The sequence below is a fragment of the Salvelinus alpinus genome, chromosome 29, assembly GCF_045679555.1.
Source record: "Salvelinus alpinus chromosome 29, SLU_Salpinus.1, whole genome shotgun sequence".
NCBI classification, from domain to species: domain Eukaryota; kingdom Metazoa; phylum Chordata; class Actinopteri; order Salmoniformes; family Salmonidae; genus Salvelinus; species Salvelinus alpinus.
Genome location: NC_092114.1, coordinates 18,607,198 through 18,627,067, shown reverse-complemented (window position 1 = coordinate 18,627,067; position 19,870 = coordinate 18,607,198). Strand labels below are relative to the sequence as shown.

The following is a 19,870-nucleotide window of genomic DNA, read 5'->3' as shown; positions in this document are numbered from 1 at the left end:
AAATATAATTTGATGGAGGTAACCACTCGAACAAACTTTGTAAACTCTATGATCCATACCTCCCAGAGAGACAACTGGTTCCTGACCTTTGGGATCAGGTCATAGTGACATTATCAACATTAGTGATCAGTGGGGTCAGAAAGGGAGGTCAGCCTTTCATTCGTGTGGGACTTTCCCTATCTAATTTGACTTTGGGGTTCAATGAATTGTCATATCTGTCTGATCTCATCTTTCAGGGAATTAGTGACTGCTGTCCCTCACCGAAGACTATTAAGAAAGTCTGTGAAGAGTAGGCTAGCTTCCATGGCCTTTACAGATTAATTCAGTGTATTCAGTGTGTTCAAGGACTCAAATGCATTGCATTATGCAGAATAAAAGGGAATACAACAGCACAAAGCAGATGTTAAACCTTATTTATGATGACCCTACTAAACATTCCTAAGAGTAAATAAGAATTATGGTGGGCCCATGATGTTTACATTTTTATTTTAGTATCGATAGTCAAAATAATGAGGTTCAATGAACCACAGAATGGAGTGGGTCTGAACTGATACAGGAAACTGCCCTGCTTTCTGTATGTCCACAGACAGATTTGACAAACATTTAATAATATATATATTTATTTTGTAATTTTTTGGGGTCTCAACTTACTGTTGCGAGTTAGAATAATAGAATACACCATTGTGAAACTTGGTTGTGCATCAGCAGTCACTCAATTAGCCCATGTCAGCTAGACATACATTTGTAAAATTAGTAAACGTAAATTAGTCTCGTGACCAGCTATCTAAACTTTTAGTAAGCATGGTCGAATTACTGACCATGGTGGGGCCCATTGTTCAGTTATCATATTAAAAACAGCAAACATTTGCCTCCACTCTATGGCAAAATGTGTAGAATTGCGGGAAATTAGCTGAAAAAATAAAGGTAATTGAAAGGTGTTTTTTCTCAGGTAAAGGTTGACCTCATCATTTAGGTGACCCTCAGTAGCCGTCTAGTGGAAAAGTGTCTCTTCCCAGTGTCAAAGTTCAACGCCTATCAGCTACAGGTTAGTGGTTGTCCCAAACCATTGATCTAAGGTTGACATTTTTACATCAATTTTTATATAATGGTTTTAGGCTAGGATTGAATTAGTGTAGGATAAGCTGATCCTACATCTGTAGTTGGGAGCTTGAGGTTACATCTAAACTCTAGTAATTGAGGAGATTTGCAGAATGTTTCTTTGTTTGAACAAATTAGAAATGCATTAACCAGTTATGCAATCAGTAATCCTGTTTATTTCAGGAAAATTAGAGTCAACCTGGCTGGAAAATGTTGCATAGTCAGAAGTTTGGCCCATCTGAGAAATGTGACTAAAACATGTGCTTAGAGCAGGTGAGCTATTCAGTATTATAAACTGGGTGGTTCAAGCCCTGAATGCGGATTGGCTGACAGCTGTGTTATATCAGTGCTGATGATGATGTTGATGAAGATAATGATGTTTCTTACAGGGTGGTCGAGGTATCAAGGGCCCACAAGGAGCTGTTGGCAAGAAGGGAGAGAACGTGCGTGAACAAACTAACTTCACACTTGTATTTCACACTATGGTCTGTTTTCTGCTATTATTACAATTTATAAACTCGGTGGTTCGAGCCCTGAATGCTGATTGGCTGACAGCTGTGGTATATCAGACCATATACAACGGGTATGACAAAACATCTATTTTTACTGCTCTAATTACATTGGTAACCAGTTTATAATAGCAATAAGGCACCTCGGGGGTTTGTGGTATATGGCCAACATACCACGGCTGCAACGACTCTCGTTGGTGGTAGAAAGATTAGACTAAGGCGCAGCGTGGAAAGTGTTCATGATTTTAATTCCAAAAAAACACTCAAACAAAATAAAAAACAAAAATGCACAGTTCTGTCAGGCAACAGTAACTAAACAGAAAACAAGATCCCACAACCTAATGGTGGGGAAAAAGGGCTGCCTAAGTATGATACCCAATCAGAGACAACGATAGACTGCTGCCTCTGATTGGGAACCACACTCGGCCAAAAACAAAGAAACAGAAAACATAGAATTGCCCACCCGAGTCACACCCTGACCTAACCAAACATAGAGAATAATCAGGATCTCTAAGGTCAGGGCGTGACAACGGCTAAGGGCTGTGTCCAGCCCTTAGCCGTGGTATATTGGCCATATACTTGGGCCTTATTGCTTAACTGTACAACTGTTTCCCCAAATGGTGGCTGCTGTCTAAAGACTGATAGCCAGTGTGTACTGCATGCGTTTTGAATGTGATAGCAAACAAACAAAACAGGACAGTAACATTCACCACAGAACAATGAAAAGAGAGATTAAAACATTTGCTGTTAAATGGAAATGTTATAAACAGAGAGCCCATTGTTTTTATCATTAGACATTGTTTTGATAAACATTCTGGAATGTCCTCACCCTCTACGAGCCGAAGGTATGTTGGCCCTTGCCAAACTGAAGAAACAAAATAGCAACCATATTTCCCCATTCCAGAGAGGTACATCACATAACAGGATCACCAATTTTAGTCAACATTCAAATAGCTCATAGTTTCCAGGATGTCACTAAGCCACCTTTGTCACATGTAGGCTACATTATAGATACAATTCATAACCTGCTTTTATACAATGGGAAATGGGGGTATAGGAAACACTGGAGATATTTGGCACACCATCACTATTAGGGACCAACATGTATAAGTCTATTGTCTGGGTAGGTCAATAGTCTTTCAACAAATCACCTCAGTAATTCATAATTTCATGTGTTCTGTAATTTTGCTATTCAGACTCATCTATTTTTATGTGAACACCATCCAACAATAAAGACTTGAGGTCACTATTTTCTAAATCAGCTTCCCTAGTGACAATGACTGACTGCCGTCACCTACTGGTAGAATTTTACAATGCACAAAACAGATAAGCAATTCACTGCCTTCTTTCATGTCAGAGGCAATGGCTCAGACAATGACAGGGGTTTAAGCAACAACAAAAAATCCTATGACTGAAATTTAAGATCTCAAATTGATTGTCTGGGGTCAAGTTAACCTCCCCTTTTATGTAAGACAGTCATGACTATCATGCTTTTAGGGAAAAGGTTCATTTTGTACATGTATTAAACTGGTCCGGGGTCACGTGTTCTGTTGTTGTGAGGCCGGTTGGACGTTCTGCCAAATTCTCTAAAACGAAGTTGGAGGAAGTTTATGGTAGAGAAATTAACAATATATTATCTGGCAACAGCTCTGGTGGACATCTCTGCAGTCAGCTTGCCAATTGGCATTCCCTCAAAACTTGAGACATCTGTGAGATTGTGTTGTGTGACAAAACTGCACTTTTTAAAGTGGCCTTTCATTGTCCCCATTACAAGGTGCACCTGTGAATGCTGTTTAATCAGCTTCTTAATATTCCACACGTGTCAGGGGGGTGGATTATCTTGGCAAAGGAGAAATGCCCACTAACAGGGATGTAAACTAATTTGTGCACAAAATGTGAGAAAAATAATATTTTTGTGCATATGGAACATTCCTGGGATAATTTTTTTTTGCTCATGAAACATGGGACCGACACTTTACATGTTGCGTTTATATTTTTTTTCACTGTATTATTCATTCAAAACATTTGAATTTGTTTCTATTAAAAAGTATGTCATTGCCCTTTTAAGACGATGTTGCCACTTTAAGAGCTCTGTTGCGCAGCTGCTCCTAAACCAAGCTTGAAGCTCAGGTTGTAAAACGATGCCATACACGCAACTGAAGGAGTAGAGAAATAAACGTATTAACAATGTAAAACTGGGAGCCCCATCTTTAACAAAGGCCAAAACTGCTTTCAAAAGTGTTTCCCCGCGACTGCATTAAGAATTGTTGTGCATTAACTGTTAACCTCCAATGGCTCTTGCAACTTCTTTGAATTATTTTGCCAGCAGCTGAAGTAGCCTAAACACACCGCTGTCTGAGTTGAGCGCTGCTGTGCTGCGTATTATAGACTATTTAATTCCCTTCATCTGAACAGCCGAGTGTCACCAACACATGTATTTTATTTTTAATTAACCTTTATATAACAAGGCAAGTCAGTTAAGAACAAATTCTTATTTACAATGACGGGCTACCAAAAGACAAAAGGCCCCCTGCGGGGATGGGGGCTGGGTCAAATTTTTACATTGTTTTTATATATATATAAATTTAAGACAAAACACATGTCACGACAAGGGAGACAACACAACACTACACAAAGAGAGACCTAAGATAACAACACAGCATGGTAGCAGCACAAAACATGGTACAAACATTATTGGGCAAAGACAACAGCACAAAGGGCAAGAAGGTAGAAACAACAATACATCTCGCAAAGCGGCCACAACTGTCAGTAAGTGTCCATGATTGAGATAAAACTGTCCAGTTTGTGTGTTTGTTGCAGCTCGTTCCAGTCGCTAGCTGCAGCGAACTGAAAAGAGGAGTAACCCAGGGATGTGTGTGCTTTGGGGACCTTTAACAGAATGGATGTGGAGGATGAGGGCTGCTGTAGATATCTCAGATTGGGGGGAGTGAGGCCTAAGAGGGTTTTATAAATAAGCATCAACCAGTGGTTCTTTCGACGGGTATACAGAGATGACCAGTTTACAGAGGAGTATAGAGTGCAGTGATGTGTCCTATAAGGAGCATTGAGGGCAAATCTGAAGGCCGAATGATAAAGAGCATCTAGTCGCTCGAGAGCACCCTTACCTGCTGATCTCAAAATTATGTCTCCGTAATCTAACATGGGTAGGATGGTCATCTGAATCAGTGTTAGTTTGGCAACTAGGGTGAAAGAGGCGCGATTACAATAGAGGAAACCAAGTCTAGATTTAACTTTAGGCTGCAGCTTTGATATGTGCTGAGAGAAGGACAGTGTACCGTCTAGCCATACTCCCAAGTACTTGTATGAGGTGACTACTTCAAGCTCTAAACCCTCAGAGGTAGTAATCATACCTGTGGGGAGAGGGGCATTCTTCTTACCAAACCACATTACCTTTGTTTTGGAGGTGTTCAGAACAAGGTTAAGGGTAGAGAAAGCTTGTTGGACACTAAGAAAGCTTTGTTGTAGAGCATTTAACACAAAATCCGGGGAGGGGCCAGCTGAGTATAAGACTGTATCATCTGTATATAAATGGATGAGAGAGCTTCCTACTGCCTGAGCTATGTTGTTGATGTACATTGAGAAGCCTTGGGGTACTCCCTTGGTGACAAGCAGTGGCTGAGACAGCAGATTTTCTGATACACTGCACTGTTTGAGAGAGGTAGTTAGCAAACCAGGCCAAAGACACCAATACTCCTTAGCCGGCCCACAATAATGGAATGGTCTACTGTATCAAAAGCTTTGGCCAAGTCAATAAAAATAGCAGCGCAACATTGCTTAGAATCAAGGGCAATGGTGACATCATTGAGGACCTTTAAGGTTGCAGTGACACATCCATAACCTGAGCGGAAACCAGATTGCATACCAGAGAGAATACTATAGGCATCAAGAAAGCCAGTCAGTTGATTATCGACAAGTTTTTCCAACACTTTTGATAAACAGGGCAAAATAGAAATAGGCCTATAACAGTTAGGATCAGCTTGATCTCCCCCTCTAAATAAAGGACCAACCGTGGCTGCCTTTCAAGCAATGGGAACATCCCCAGAAAGGAGAGACAGGTTAAAAAGGTCAGAGATAGGCTTGGCGATGATAGGGGCAGCAACCTTAAAGAAGAAAGGGTCTAAACCATCTGACCCAGATGGTTTTTTGGGGTCAAGTTTCAGGAGCTCCTTTGGCACCTCGGACTCAGTGACTGCCTGCAGGGAGAAACTTTGTAGCGGGGCAGGGGGAAAAGAGGGAGAAGCATTGGGGATAGTTGCATTAGAAGGGGTGGGAGATGAGGAAATGTTGGACGGGTAAGGAGACATGGCTGAGTCAAATAGGAATCGTGACTTAATGAAGTGGTGATTAAAGAGCTCAGCCATGTGCTTCTTGTCAGTAACAACCACATCAACATTAAGGGACATGAGCAGCTGTGAGGATTTAATCTCCAGGCCTTTAACCATTTTCCAGAACTTCTTGGGGTTAGACCCACAGAGAGAGAACTGCTGCTTAAAGTAACTAATTTGGCCTTCCGGATAGCCTGAGTGCACTTATTTCATTAAAACTCGTTTTACAACCACTCCACAAATTTCTTGCTACAGACCATAGTTTTGGCAAGTCGGTTAGGACATCTACTTTGTGCATGACACAAGTCATGTTTCAACAATTGTTAACAGATTATTTCACTTATAATTCACTGTATCACAATTTCAGTGGCTCAGAAGTTTACATACACTAAGTTGACTGTGCCTTTAAACAGCTTGGAAAATTCCAGAAAATGATGTCATGGCTTTAGAAGCTTCTGATAGGCTAATTGACATCATTTGAGTCCATTTCAGGTGTACCTGTGGATGTATTTCAAGGCCTACCTTCAAACTCAGTGCCTCTTTGCTTGACATCATGGGAAAATCTAAAGAAATCAGCCAAGACCTCAGAAAAATAATTGTAGACCTCCACAAGTCTGGTTCATCCTTGGGAGCAATTTCCAAATGCCTGAAGGTACCACGTTCATCTGTACAAACAATAGTATGCAAGTATAAACACCATGGGACCACCTGACCAGGTCCTAAAACAATGGGACTCCCTAAATCTTTCTCAGATTACCAATCCCACAAGGTACGACTCCAAACACCCAGAAAAGGCTACTCTCTTTGTTATCCTCACAAATAATCCTTATACAGTTGAAGTCGGAAGTTTACACCTTAGCCAAACACATTTAAACTCAGTTTTTCACAATTCCTGACATTTAATCCTAGTAAAAATTCCCTGTTTTAGGTCAGGTAAAATCACTTTATATTAAGAATGTGAAATGTCATAAAAGTAGAGAATTATTTATTTTAGCTTTTATTTCTTTCATCACATTCCCAGTGGGTCAGAAGTTTACATACACTCAATTAGTATTTGGTAGTATTGCCTTTAAATTCTTTCATTTGGGTCAAATGTTTCGGGTAACCTTGCAAAAGCTTCCCACAATAAGTTGGGTGAATTTTGGCCCATTCCTCCTGACAGAGCTGGTATAACTGAGTCAGGTTTGTAGGCCTCCTTGCTCACACTTTTTCAGTTCTGCCCACAAATGTTCTATAGGGTTGACGTCAGGGCTTTGTGATGGCCACTCCAATACCTTGACTTTGTTGTCCTTAAGCTATTTCCCACAACTTTGGAAGTATGCTTGGGGTCGCTGTCCATTAGGAAGACCCATTTGTGACCAAGCTTTAATAACTTCCTGACTGATGTCTTGAGATGTTGCTTCAATATATCCACATTTTCCTGCCTCATGACATCTATTTTGTGAAATGCACCAGTCCCCCCTGCAGCAAAGGACCACCACAACATGATGCTGGCACCCCCGTGCTTCACGGTTGGGATGGTGTTCTTTGGCGTGCAAGCCTCCCCTTTCCTCCAAACATAACGATGGTCATTATGGCCAAACAGTTATATTTGTTTCATCAGACCAGAGGACACAGTGTTTATACTTGCGTACTATTGTTTGTACAGATGAACATCTGAAAATTGCTCCCAAGGATGTACCAGACTTGTGGATGTCTACATTTTTTCCCTGAGGTCTTGGCTGATTTTGATTTTCCCATGATGTCAAGCAAAGATGTACTGAGTTTGAAGGTAGGCCTTGAAATACATCCACACCTCCAATTGACGTCAATTAGCCTATCAGAAGCCATGACATTTTCTGGAATTTTCCAAGCTTTTTAAAAAGGCACAGTCAACTTAGTGTATGTAAACTTCTGACCCACTGGAATTGTGATAGTGAATTATAAGTGAAGTGTATGTAAATTTTCAACTTCAACTGTACATGTCATCTCAAAACCAGCCTCCCCTCTGGAGACTTCTATTGCAGATCTACGCTGATCTCAAACTTCTCCAGAATCAAAATGACAGAAATCTGGCACATTGACAGAACTTTAACCCCAGAGCAGTTATCTTCTGGCAGAGTTGTAGTCTATGGTTACTAGTCATGAGCCATAAGTTACAACTGTGTTAGTGCATCGCTTTGTAACAAAACTCAGCCCAGGCAGAGGGGGTGGTAAAATGAAGCATATAAACCTTTATTGAACAGCTTCTTGGAAAAAATATTTACAAAGTGAATATACAGCAAAAGACATACTGTTCAAGGGATTCAAGTATGCAACCATTGGGGGGAAACTAGTTTCATGGGAGGGAGAAGAGGGGAAAGGGGGCTAGACAGTTAACAGAACAGCCATGCACCACCTTGAAAATACATGTCTGACAAGTGATTATATGGGTGGGGGAGAAATAAATCAAGATTTCATATGATCCACGGTGTTCATTTTCAAACATAACTATATCGACTGAGGAACTAGTCCCTGACAGTTTTGGATGAGGAATAGGTCCATGAAAAGAGACAAATCACCCATCCCCTTATTTCCACATCCTACCCATTTCGCCACATCCTCCTCAGTCCCTTTCCCAGTAAACAATGTTGTCCTATCACTAAAATATGTACCAAAGCACAGGCGTTCACCCGACTGCTCTGCACTAAAACTATGGCTAAACATTGTAAATGTCAAAAAAGTACAGAGGGGCGAGAGAAGAGACATGGAGAAAAGTCTTGAGGCAGGATCAGGGACAGGATGGAGGTCGAAGGTCAGGGGGGGCCACAGGGGACATCAGCTGGGCAAGGAAGGGGTGCTACTGCGCCTCATCCTCAGGACAGGAGTGCCAGGTCAGCCTCTCCTCGTAGAAGGAGATGACCACCTGAGGGCAGCGGGTGTTGGCCTCCCGGGCCGGGACTAGGTCTGCCTCGTCCGAGTCTTTCCTGACGAGCCAAGGGACAGTGGTTGGTGTTTACTAGTGGCTACTGATCCAAATAATAAGGTTGACCTATTCAGCTAGTAGCACTATTCAGTATAATTAAGTTCAGGTGCACATTATAAAAATAGAATGTGAAGTTCCCGAAGGCAGTCATTTTAGGAGGTGAATATCGTTATAAAACAGGGAAGATATTACATGAGGAATGGCTTGGGCTCTGCAACAATGAAAAGGGGGTGATATTTAAGAGGAACAGCACAAGCTAGGCTGTTATGTTTTACAATTTGAGACTCACCACTTCATCAAGAACATAAGTTCTCCACTACTGTCGGTTGCACCGATGATCCTCTCTGGGTCCAGACTCCTGGCAAAGCCCCGTGGCTTGTCACTCTGAAACACACACAGTACAGAAATAAACCACAGCTTCCATGCAACCCACCTGGCAAATCGGAACATACTGATAACCATTGCACACAGACTAGCCGACAACACCACCCTACAATGAGGGTGGCGCAGTGGTCTAGGGCACTGCATCGCAGTGCTAGCTGCGCCACCAGAGTCTCTGGGTTCACGCCCAGGCTGGGCTGGGTTCGCGCCCAGGCTCTGTCGCAGCCGGCCGCAACCGGGAGATCCGTGGGGCGACGCACAATTGGCATAGCGTCGTCCGGGTTAGGGAGGGTTTGGCCGGTAGGGATATCCTTGTCTCAGTATGTAAAAAATGTAATAAAATGTATGCACTCTACTGTAAGTCGCTCTGGATAAGAGCGTCTGCTAAATGACTAAAATGTAAATGTACAATGATTTTAACCACTCACCACATCCTTCTTCTTCTTGGCTTTGTTTTCCTCTGTCTCCGGCTCATCTGTTGAGGACTTCCTCTTGTTGGAGTCAGGCTTTTCTACCACGTTCTTCTGTGCTTCAAGGAAGGCCGAGATCAGCTCAGGACAGTCCAGGTTATCCTCTGGCTCCCAAGTGTTATCCGCTCTGAAAGGAAAGAATAGTCACTGGATATTTCTACAAAAGACCATCAGCATGCTGGTAAGAAGAGTAACACATGCTCTAGAAATGCAGCAGACTATTAAATTTTTTTCAAGTGAGCTATACATGTAACTAAAATGGCAGTCAAATTCAATTCACAACTCAGATTATTTAAACTAGCTAGGTTCTGCAAGATAAGCATGCCACAGACAAGCACGACCCCATATCAGGGAAGCACTTCCAGGCCATCAAAGCGGTGGGCCTGGGTCCCCGGAAACTGTGCACTCACTCTGTAAATCCTTTCCACTTGAGGAAAAATTCCACCTTCCCATTGACGATGCGCTGGTCCATCACCTTCTCCACAACATACTCCTCCGGCGGCTCTGCCTCCAGGACCTCCTTCTTGCCTTTGCCATTCTGCTTTTTACCCATGTTTGGCTGCGAAACAAGAGGGGAGGAGGTTTTCATCTTTTTAAAGAGACGAATTTGGGTTTTAATAACATGAGACCACCTGACACAATGTTTACACAGGTTATTGTCCAGAACAGGGTTTCCCAAACTCAGTCCTGCACCCCCCGTCCCCTTGCATGCTTTGTTTTACCCTCTAGCACTACACAGCTGATTCAAATAACCAACTCATTCAAGCTTTGATTTTAGTCAGCTGTGTAGTGCTGGGGCAAAAACCAAAATGTGCACTCAGGGGCCACCCCCAGGACTGAGTTTGGGAAACCCTGGTCCAGAATATCAATACAATAATTAAAACACTTGTAGTTTGCTGTACGCCCACAATAAACTGGCCAGTGAAAACCGCTAAGTTAAAACTGGGGGGGGGGGGGGTTCAATTTATCATAGGAACGTGATACAAAATAAGGCAAGAGTGTGCTTTAAGACCATGCAGACCCCTCCGAGCGGTCGAGTCAGCTGTTGAGTGTTTATCCAACTGGATAATACATACACTAGCGCTCAAAAGTTTGGGGTCACTTAGAAACCCAAAGACATTACCTGTACATTTTCCACCACCCAATTAAATACCACTTTATTTTCCATTCCAACCTGTGTACAATTATTCCAAGTTGACAATACGTTTTTGAAAAGCACATTTTTTGTTCATTAAAATAACAAATTGATCAGAAATACAGTATAGACACCGTTGATGTTGTAAATGACTATTGTAGCTGAAACAGCTGATTTTTTTAATGGAATATCTACATGGGCGTACATTGTCAGCAACCATCACTCCTGTGTTCCAATGGCACGTTGTGTTACCTAGCCCAAGTTTGTCATTTTAAAAAGGCTAATTGGTCATTAGGAAATCCGTTAGCAATTATGTTAGCGCAGCCGAAAACTGACTAGTTGGGTATCTGGAGCATCAGCGGGTTCGATCACAGGCTCAAAATGGCCAGAAACAAAGATCTTTGTTCTGAAAAATTAAGGCTATTCAATGCAAGAAATTGAAGATCTCGTACAACGCAGTGTACTACACCCTTCATAGAACAGTGCAAACTGGCTCTAACCAGAATAGAAAAAGTGGGAGGCCCTGGTGCACAACTGAGCAAGAGGACAAGTACATTATAGTGTCTAGTTTGAGAAAGACACCTCACAAGTCCTCAACTGGCAGCTTCATTAAATAGTACCCGCAAGATACCAGTCTCAACATCAACAGTGCAGACAGAGGTGACTCCGGGATGCTGGCCTTCTAGGCAGAGTTCCTCTGTCCAGCGTGATTTATTTTGCCCATCTTAATCTTTCCTTTTTATTGGCCAGTCTGAGATTTGGCTTTTTCTTTGCAACTCTTTCGTGTCTTTGCTTATTTTAGAAGTTCTTGCCATAATATGGACTTGGTCTTTTACCAAATAGGGCTCTTTGTATTAGAGGTCGACTGATTAATCGGAATGGCCGATTAATTAGGGCCAATTTCAAGTTTTCATAACATTCGGTAATCGGCATTTTTGGACACCGATCATGGCCGATTACATTGCACTCCACAAGGAGCCTGCGTGGCAGGCTGACTACCTGTTATGCGAGTGCAGCAAGGAGCCAAGGTGCTAGCTAGCGTTATACGTATCTTATAAAAAACAATCAATCTCAACATAATCACTAGTTAACTACACATGGTTGATGATATTACTAGTTTATCTAGCTTGTCCTGCGTTGCATATAATCAATGCGGTGCCTGTTAATTTATCATTGAATCATAGCCTACTTCGCCAAACGGGTGATTTATCAAGCGCATTTGCGAGAGAAAAAAGCATAATCGTTGCACGAATGTACCTAACCATAAACACCAATGCCTTAAAATCAATACACAGAAGTATATATTTTTTAAACCTGCATATTTAGTTAAGAAATTCATGTTAGCAGGCAATATTAAACTAAGGAAATTGTTTCACTTCTCTTACGTTCATTGCACGCAGAGTCAGGGTATATGCAACAGTTTGAGCCGCCTGGCTAGTTTGCGAACAAATTTGCCAGAATTGTACAAAATTATGACATAACATTGAAGGTTGTGCAATGTAACAGGAATATTTAGACTTATGGATGCCACCTGTTAGATAAAATACGGAACGGTTTCGTATTTCACTGAAAGAATAAAAGTTTTATTTTCTAAATGATAGTTTCCGGATTTTACCATATTAATGACCCAAGGCTCGTATTTCTGTGTGTTATGTTATAATTAAGTCTATGATTTGATAGAGCAGTCTGACGGTGGTAGGCAGCAGCAGGCTCGTACGCATTCATTCAAACAGCACTTTCGTGCGTTTGCCAGCAGCTCTTCACCATGCTTCAAGCGTTGCGCTGCTTATGACTTCAAACTATCAACTCCCGAGTTTAGGCTGGTGTAACCGATGTGAATAGGCTAGGTAGTTAGCGGGGTGCGCGCTAATAGCGTTTCAAACGTCACTCGCTCTGAGACTTGGAGTATTTGTTCCCCTTGCTCTGTGGAACGATGCTTCGAGGGTGGCTGTTCGAGCCCAGGTAGGGGTGAGGAGAGGGACGGAAGCTATACTGTTACTGGCAATACTAAAGTGCCTATAAGGAGGTAGCGGTCCTGCTGCTGGATTGTTGCCCTCCTACGGCCTCCTCCACGTCTCCTGATGTACTGGCCTGTCTCCTGGTAGCGCCTCCATGCTCTAGACACAGCAAACCTTCTTGCCACAGCTCGCATTGATGTGCCATCCTGGATGAGCTGCACTACCTGAGCCACTTGTGTGGGTTGTAGACTCAGTCTCATGCTACCACTAGAGTGAAAGCACCGCCAGCCAGCATTCAAAAGTGACCAAAACATCAGCCAGGAAGCATAGGAACTGAGAAGTGGTCACCACCTGCAGAACCACTCCTTTATTGGGGGTGTCTTGCTAATTGCCTATAATTTCCACCTTTTGTCTATTCCATTTGCACAACAGCATGTGAAATTTATTGTCAATCAGTGTTGCTTCCTAAGTGGACAGTTTGATTTCACAGAAATGTGATTGACTTGGAGTTACATTGTGTTGTTTAAGTGTTCCCTTTATTTTTTTGAGCAGTATATATATATATATTTTTTTAAATCTGTGTTTCCTGGCCTTTCTTTCTTCCATTTAAAGGGGTATCAACCAGATTCCTTTTCCAATGGCTTCCTCAGGCTGTGACCAGGCTTTAGACATAGTTTAAGGCTTTAATTTTGAAAAATGAGCTAGATTTTTCAAAAGTAGTCAGGTGTCCTCTGAATAGTTCCAGCGCGCGAGAGGGGAGCGCTCCATTTTCTTTTTCTCTCTTATTGAATAGGTTACGGTCCGGTTGAAATATTATCGATTATGTTTGTTAAAAACAACCTGAGGACTGATTATAAAAAACATTTGACATGTTTCTACGACAATTACGGATACTTTTTGAAATGTTCAAACGGAACGAGGCTTTTGATTTTCTGAACATAACGTGCAACCCAAACGGCAGTTTTTTCTTAGAAAAGTAATATTTATCGAGAAAAAAAAAGAATTTGTGGTGTAACTGGGAGTCTCGTGAGTGCAAACATCCAAAGATTATCCAAGGTAAGCGATTATTTTTATTGCTTTTCTGACTTTCGTGACCAAGCTAATATAAGGCTAACTGTTCTAGCATTGATTGATACTCACAAAAGCTTAGATTGCTTTCGTTGCAAAGCATATTATCAAAATCTGACACGATAGGTGGATTAACAACAAGCTAAGCTGTGTTTTGGTATATTTCACTTGTGATTTCATGACTATAAATATTTTTAGTAATATTTTGCACCCTGCAATTCAGCGGTTGTTTAGGAAAATGATCCCCTAAAAGGGATAAGTGCACAGAGAAGTTAAGGAAACAAATTCCACGAATTAACAAGGCACACCTGTTAATTGAAATGCATTCCAGGTGACTACCGCATGAAGCTGGTTGGGAGAATTCCAAGAGTGTGCAAAGCTGTCAAGACCAAAGGGTGGCTACATAAATAAAGGTGAAATAAAATAAATAAATAAAAAATAATCTCAACTATATTAATTTGTTTAACACTTTGTTACTACATGATTCCATATGTGTAATTTCTTAGTTGATTTCTTCACTATTATTCTACAATATAGAACATAGTATAAATAAAGAACCCTTGAATGAGTAGGTGCCCAAACTTTTGCCTGGCCTATATATTTACCCCCCTTCTAAAACCAAAGTTGCACCCCTGCTCATAAATTGGAGAAAAACTACCTCAAACGTTTCAAATATGCTTGTCATTTCCCCCAGAGGATGACATTATCCTCCTGAGGAAGATGGGGTGGCCAATAAGCTGTGCACTTACATTAATATTTTAAATGACCAGTACAGGTCCACACCATTCTGTTGGGGTAACGTAAACTCACCCCATTACGTACAAATGTGCGTAACCGCGACATTCAAACGAGGCTACAAAGAAAACTAATGGGAGTGTAGCGACTGCATTGACGTCAAAATTGGGGGTGTGAACTAGGTTTCTATTCAAGCGTTGATCGACATGGTAATGGCTCTATAGTATTGGAGAAAAGTTGAAAAAAACTGACCCTCCGTTACATCTTGACTTGTCATGTCGTAACGTACAGCACGCATAAAGCAACTATTTCTGTCTTACAATCTCTCTCCACCAGGTGTAGCACTTAACCCCGTCACAAATTAACAGTGACGGGGTTAAGAGGGATACCTAGTCATTTTTTTCATTATCATTGCATGCTATCATCTTTCTCAAAGCCGCTGTTTACTTCTAAGATCACTTTAGCACCGCCCTAAAAACCGATTCAAATTCGACACAAACCTTCAAATAGTGTTTCATTTACATTTTAGAGGTGATAAGTTGGACAGATCGAGTGAAAAAAGCAATTTTCCCACACGACATCTGTCCTTCTCACTACCACGCATTAGTTTTGCTTCCCCACCCGCCATTTTTAAAAAGACCCGACATGGCTTATTGCCTGCTTGAATTATGCAGAAACGGGGAGTGTTTAGGTCATGTAATCGATTTTGTTGGAAAGGGGAGAAATTGTGCTTTACAATGGTATTGACATTACAGTTGATCTGTAAGAATTACGTTTTATGGGCGCTAAAATAAGGGCAATTGTACGGACCAAGGCGATGTACGAGTTTACGTTACTCCCAAACCATTCCAACAGAGAAAAGCTGCTTTTTAACATGGTTACGCGATTACCATCTTTTGGAAATAAAACGATTTCACTCATACTGCAAATAATTATTGGTAATATTCCATAGAAATCTGGAAACACTGGACAGTTACTTTAAAGCTAAAAGTAGTGATACCTCTGTCCCAAATATAGCATTTCCCATCGTTCTGTTATTATCCTTACCGAGTTATTAACACGTTTCTCTCTTCAAGTCGGTAGTTGCCAAGCAACATTAGATCATTCGATCAAAACGCTCAAAGTGGAGGGAATCAGAGCTCGTGCGCCTTGCACTTCACCAATATCCTCGCTAACAAAATAACTGTTAGCTAAACAAAGGGCACACAGGTCGTCATTTTATTCTCGGTAACGTTTGCTAGCTATATTAAATTAGACGTTTAAGCGCACATAATCTAACTTTATGCACAATCCGTTGAGCCCCCCCTCCCCCAAAGCCATTTTTTTCAGGCCTAGTCTAATGCCTGTATTGATTTTGTTAGCGAAGTAGCTACTCAATTTAATATGGATGTTTAACTAACGTTCACTAGAAAATAAACGTTACTTTCTAAACCATATTGTAGCTATATTGTCTAAACTCTTAATTTTACTCATTACGATCTATCCTGATGCCTAGTCACGTTACCATGCCTTCACATATATATATCTACCTCGTACCTCTGCACATTGATCTGGTACTCCTGTATATACAGTAATACATTCTTGTATTTTGTTCGTGTTACCATTCAATTTTGCATTGTAGGGAAGGGCTCGTAAGCAAGCATTTCACCGTAATTCTACACCAGCGCATGTGACCAAATTTGATTTGATTTGAAACAACCGGCGGGAGCTTAGCCAACTAGGTAGTGTGCCAACATTAGCTAGCTAAATAAACGTTTGTTATCCAGTTATGGTGGGAACGTTAGTTTGCTAGTTAAGTGGAATTGAACTATGTTCACTAACAAGCTTCCAGGTGCTTATCAGACGTTAGGTTAACAAAGGCCGGACAAATTGTGATTGCAAGGCCCAAAACCTGCAACCTGAACATAGCTACACTAAGTTACCTAGTTGATTGGTCAGTGAGAATTAGACCTTCCTTTCCTAAAATGGCAGCTAACTCACAAGTTACATAAGCGTTCTAGCTAACACAATGGAATCACTTTGTCAGTGTAGCTAGCTAGCTAAACTGTAGCAAGTTGGCTACTGGTGGCTAGCATGACCGTGCGCTAAAGCAAAATAAAGACGACAAATATGTATCACAGCAATTATAAGTGTACAGCCTATACTTTGCATAAACATTTGACGTTGGATCTTGAGGGACTCACCTTGCAAATCAAGAAAAAGCTGATGCAGAACGTACGACGGAAAAAGGACAAGCAGCTTCGTTCTTACCCGCGTGCGGTGCAGAATATATGTTGCAGCTGCGCGCGCGCCAAAAATAAACTTCCCTTTTCTACGGGTGCCGCAAGGGTAACTAAATTTCCTTATGTGGTTGTTTCAAAAATAAATGTTCATGGATGAATCCAAACGCCAGAAAAGAGCTTTAAATCCACATTATGTAAAATGCACCCTCGGAAAACCTAATGAGATACAACGTAATCGTTTTACTTTTAAGTCAAATAATATAAATCAATCAAATGTTATTAGTCACATACACATGTTTAGCAGATGTTATTGTGTTGCGAAATGCTTGTGTTTCTAGCTCCAACAGTGCAGTAATATCTAAAAAGTAATATCTAACAATTTCACAACAATACAATTTGGTCTGAACCTGGTTTCCCAAAAGCACCTTAAAAAGAAAACTCCACCCAAAAACTCTCTTTTGGTATTTGTTTCATTACTCCATTGTTGACATAGTCCCAAAATGTTTTACTTGTCAGCAATCAAGTTTTCAAACTACACTACAGTGCATTCGGAAAGTATTCAGACCCCTTTATTTTTCCCACATTTTGTTACAATACATACAGCCTTACTAGTTAAATATATACATTTTTTAAATAATCATTCTAAAATTTAGTAAATAAATATAATATTTAATCATACACACAATACCCCAAAATGACAACTTAAAAACAGTTATTTATAAATTTTTGCAAATTTATATTTAAAAAAAATGGAAATACATTTACATAATTACTCAGACCCTTAACTCAATACTTTGTTGAAGCTCCTTTTGCAGCGATTACAGCCTTCTTGGGTATGATGTGGCACAACTGTATTTGGGGAGTTTCTCCCATTCTTCACTGCAGATCCTCTCAAGCTCTGTCAGGTTGGATGGAGAGGGTCGCTGCACAACTATTTTCAGGTCTCTCCAGAGATGTTAGATAGGATTCAAGTCCAGGCTCTGGTTGGGCCACTCAAGGACATTCAGTCTTACAAATCATGACCAATCATTTGAATTTACCACAGTTGGACTCCAATCAAATTGAAGAAACATCTCAAGGATGATCAATGGAAACAGGATACACCTGAGCTCAATTTCAAGTCTCATAGCAAAGGGTCTGATTACTTATACTTAAGTTATGTTTTTTACACATTTCTAAAAACCTGTTTTCGCTTTGTCATTATGGGGTGTGTGTAGATTGATGAGTAAAAATAAATAATTAAATCCATTTTAAAATGAGGCTGTAACACAACATGTGGAAAAAGGTTAGGGATCTGAATACTTTCTGATTGAAATGTATATATACAAAAGTATGTGGTCACCCTTTCAAATTAGTGGATTCGGCTCTTTCAGTCACACCCGTTGCTGACAGGTGTATAAAATCAAGCATTCAGCCATGAAATCGCCATAGACAAACATTTGGCAGTAGAATGGCCTTACTGAAGAGCTCAGTGACTTTCAATGTGGCACCGTCATTGGATACCACCTTTCCAACAAGTCAGTTCATCAAATTTCCAGAGTTGTGCAGCGGTCTAAGGCACTGCGTCTCAGTGCTAGAGGCGTCACTACAGACCCTGGTTCGATTCCAGGCTGTATCACAACCAACCGTGATCGGGAGTCCCATAGGGCGGCGCACAATTGGCCCAGTTGTCCGGGCTGGGTTTGGCATGGGTAGGCAGTCATTGTAAAAAAAGGATTTGTTCTTAACTGACTTGCCTAGTTAAATAAAGGTTAAATTTAAAAAAGTAGTCCACACAAGCTCACAGAATGGGACCGCCAAGTGCTAATGCGCATAGCGTGTAAAAATTGTCTGTCCTCGGTTGCAACACTCACTACCGAGTTCCAAACTGCCGCTGGAAGCAACGTCAACACAATAACTGTTTGTTGGAAGCTTCATGAAATGGGTTTCCAGGGCCGAGCAGCCGCACACAAGCCTAAGACCACCAAGCGCAATGCCACGCGTCGACTGGAGTGGTGTAAAGTTCACCGCCATTGGACTCTGGAGCAGTGGAAACGCATTCTCTGGAGTGATAATTCACTTTTCACCATCTGGCAGTCTGACGGACGAATCTGGGTTTGGCGGATGCCAGGAGAACGCTACCTGCCCCAATGGAAGTGCCAACTGTAAAGTTTAGTGGAGGAGGAATAATGGTCTGGGGGTGTTTTATAAGGTTAGGGCTAGGCCCCTTAGTTCCAGTGAAGGGAAATCTTAACGCAACAGCATACAATGACATTCTAGACGATTCTGCTTCCAACTTTGTGGCAACAGTTTTGGTAAGGCCCTTTCCTGTTTCAGCATGAAAATGCCCCCGTGCACAAAGCGAGGTCTGTACAGAAGTGGTTTGTCGAGATCTGTGTGGAAGAACTTGACTGGCCTGCACAGAGCCCTGACCTCAACCCCATTGAACACCTTTGGGAGGAATTGGAACGCTGTGAGCCAGGCCTAATCACCTAACATCAGTGCCCAACCTCATGAATGCTCGTGGCTGAGTGGAATCAATGTTCCAACATCTACTGGAAAGCATTACCAGAAGAGTGGAGGCTGTTATAGCGGCAAAGGGGTCCCCATGATTGGTCATGATTTTGGAATGAGATGTTCGACGAGCAATTGTCCACATACTACATGACATTGGGTTTGTAACTTTCAAAATCATCCCCTATGATGCATTTTCCATCATATGATGCAAAATGTATCATACAGAGATGATTTCTGTATTTTGAAAGTTACATATCTTTTAAACTTGATTGCTGACAAGCAAAACAATTTGGGACTATGTCAGCATTGGAGTAATGAATCAAATACCAAAAGATAGTTTTTGGGTGCAGTTTTCATTTAAGGTTAAGTTCATCAATAGAACCATGAAACCAGCCCCTGCTCCAGTAGAGTAGCCTGTGTGTATATTGAGAGTGAGTCTTGAGGTGGGCTAAACATGCCGTCGATAGGATTCCACATAGAAGTGTTCAGACCAAAGACCTAACACAGA

The 19,870-nt window shown here is 41.3% G+C and overlaps 1 protein-coding gene across 2 annotated transcripts; it reads right to left on the bottom strand.

Annotated features, from left to right (window-relative positions):
- Positions 1-8,141: 8,141 nt before the first annotated feature.
- On the bottom strand, positions 8,142-16,990 carry LOC139559200 (chromobox protein homolog 3-like). 2 transcript variants are annotated; one of them, XM_071374983.1, is made up of 5 exons: positions 16,828-16,990; positions 10,159-10,337; positions 9,707-9,875; positions 9,187-9,281; positions 8,142-8,898 (listed from the first exon to the last, which is right to left on the bottom strand). In XM_071374983.1, exons 2-5 carry the CDS (start codon positions 10,335-10,337, stop codon positions 8,772-8,774), a joined length of 570 nt encoding a protein of 189 aa, XP_071231084.1. In that variant the 5' UTR covers positions 16,828-16,990; the 3' UTR covers positions 8,142-8,771. The 2 variants fall into 2 exon arrangements, with proteins under 2 accessions (XP_071231084.1, XP_071231083.1); XM_071374982.1 differs by having other exon boundaries at positions 10,159-10,307; positions 16,828-16,956.
- Positions 16,991-19,870: the final 2,880 nt, after the last annotated feature.

Coding starts and splice junctions, on each gene's coding strand:
- LOC139559200 (XM_071374983.1), bottom strand. CDS start 10,337: ATGAAAACCTCCTCCCCTCTTGTTTCGCAGCCAAACATGGGTAAAAAG. Junction 9,282..9,706: donor CCAAGAAGAAGAAGGATGTG/GTGAGTGGTTAA, acceptor TGTGTGTTTCAG/AGTGACAAGCCACGGGGCTT. Junction 8,899..9,186: donor CTTATGTTCTTGATGAAGTG/GTGAGTCTCAAA, acceptor TTGGCTCGTCAG/GAAAGACTCGGACGAGGCAG.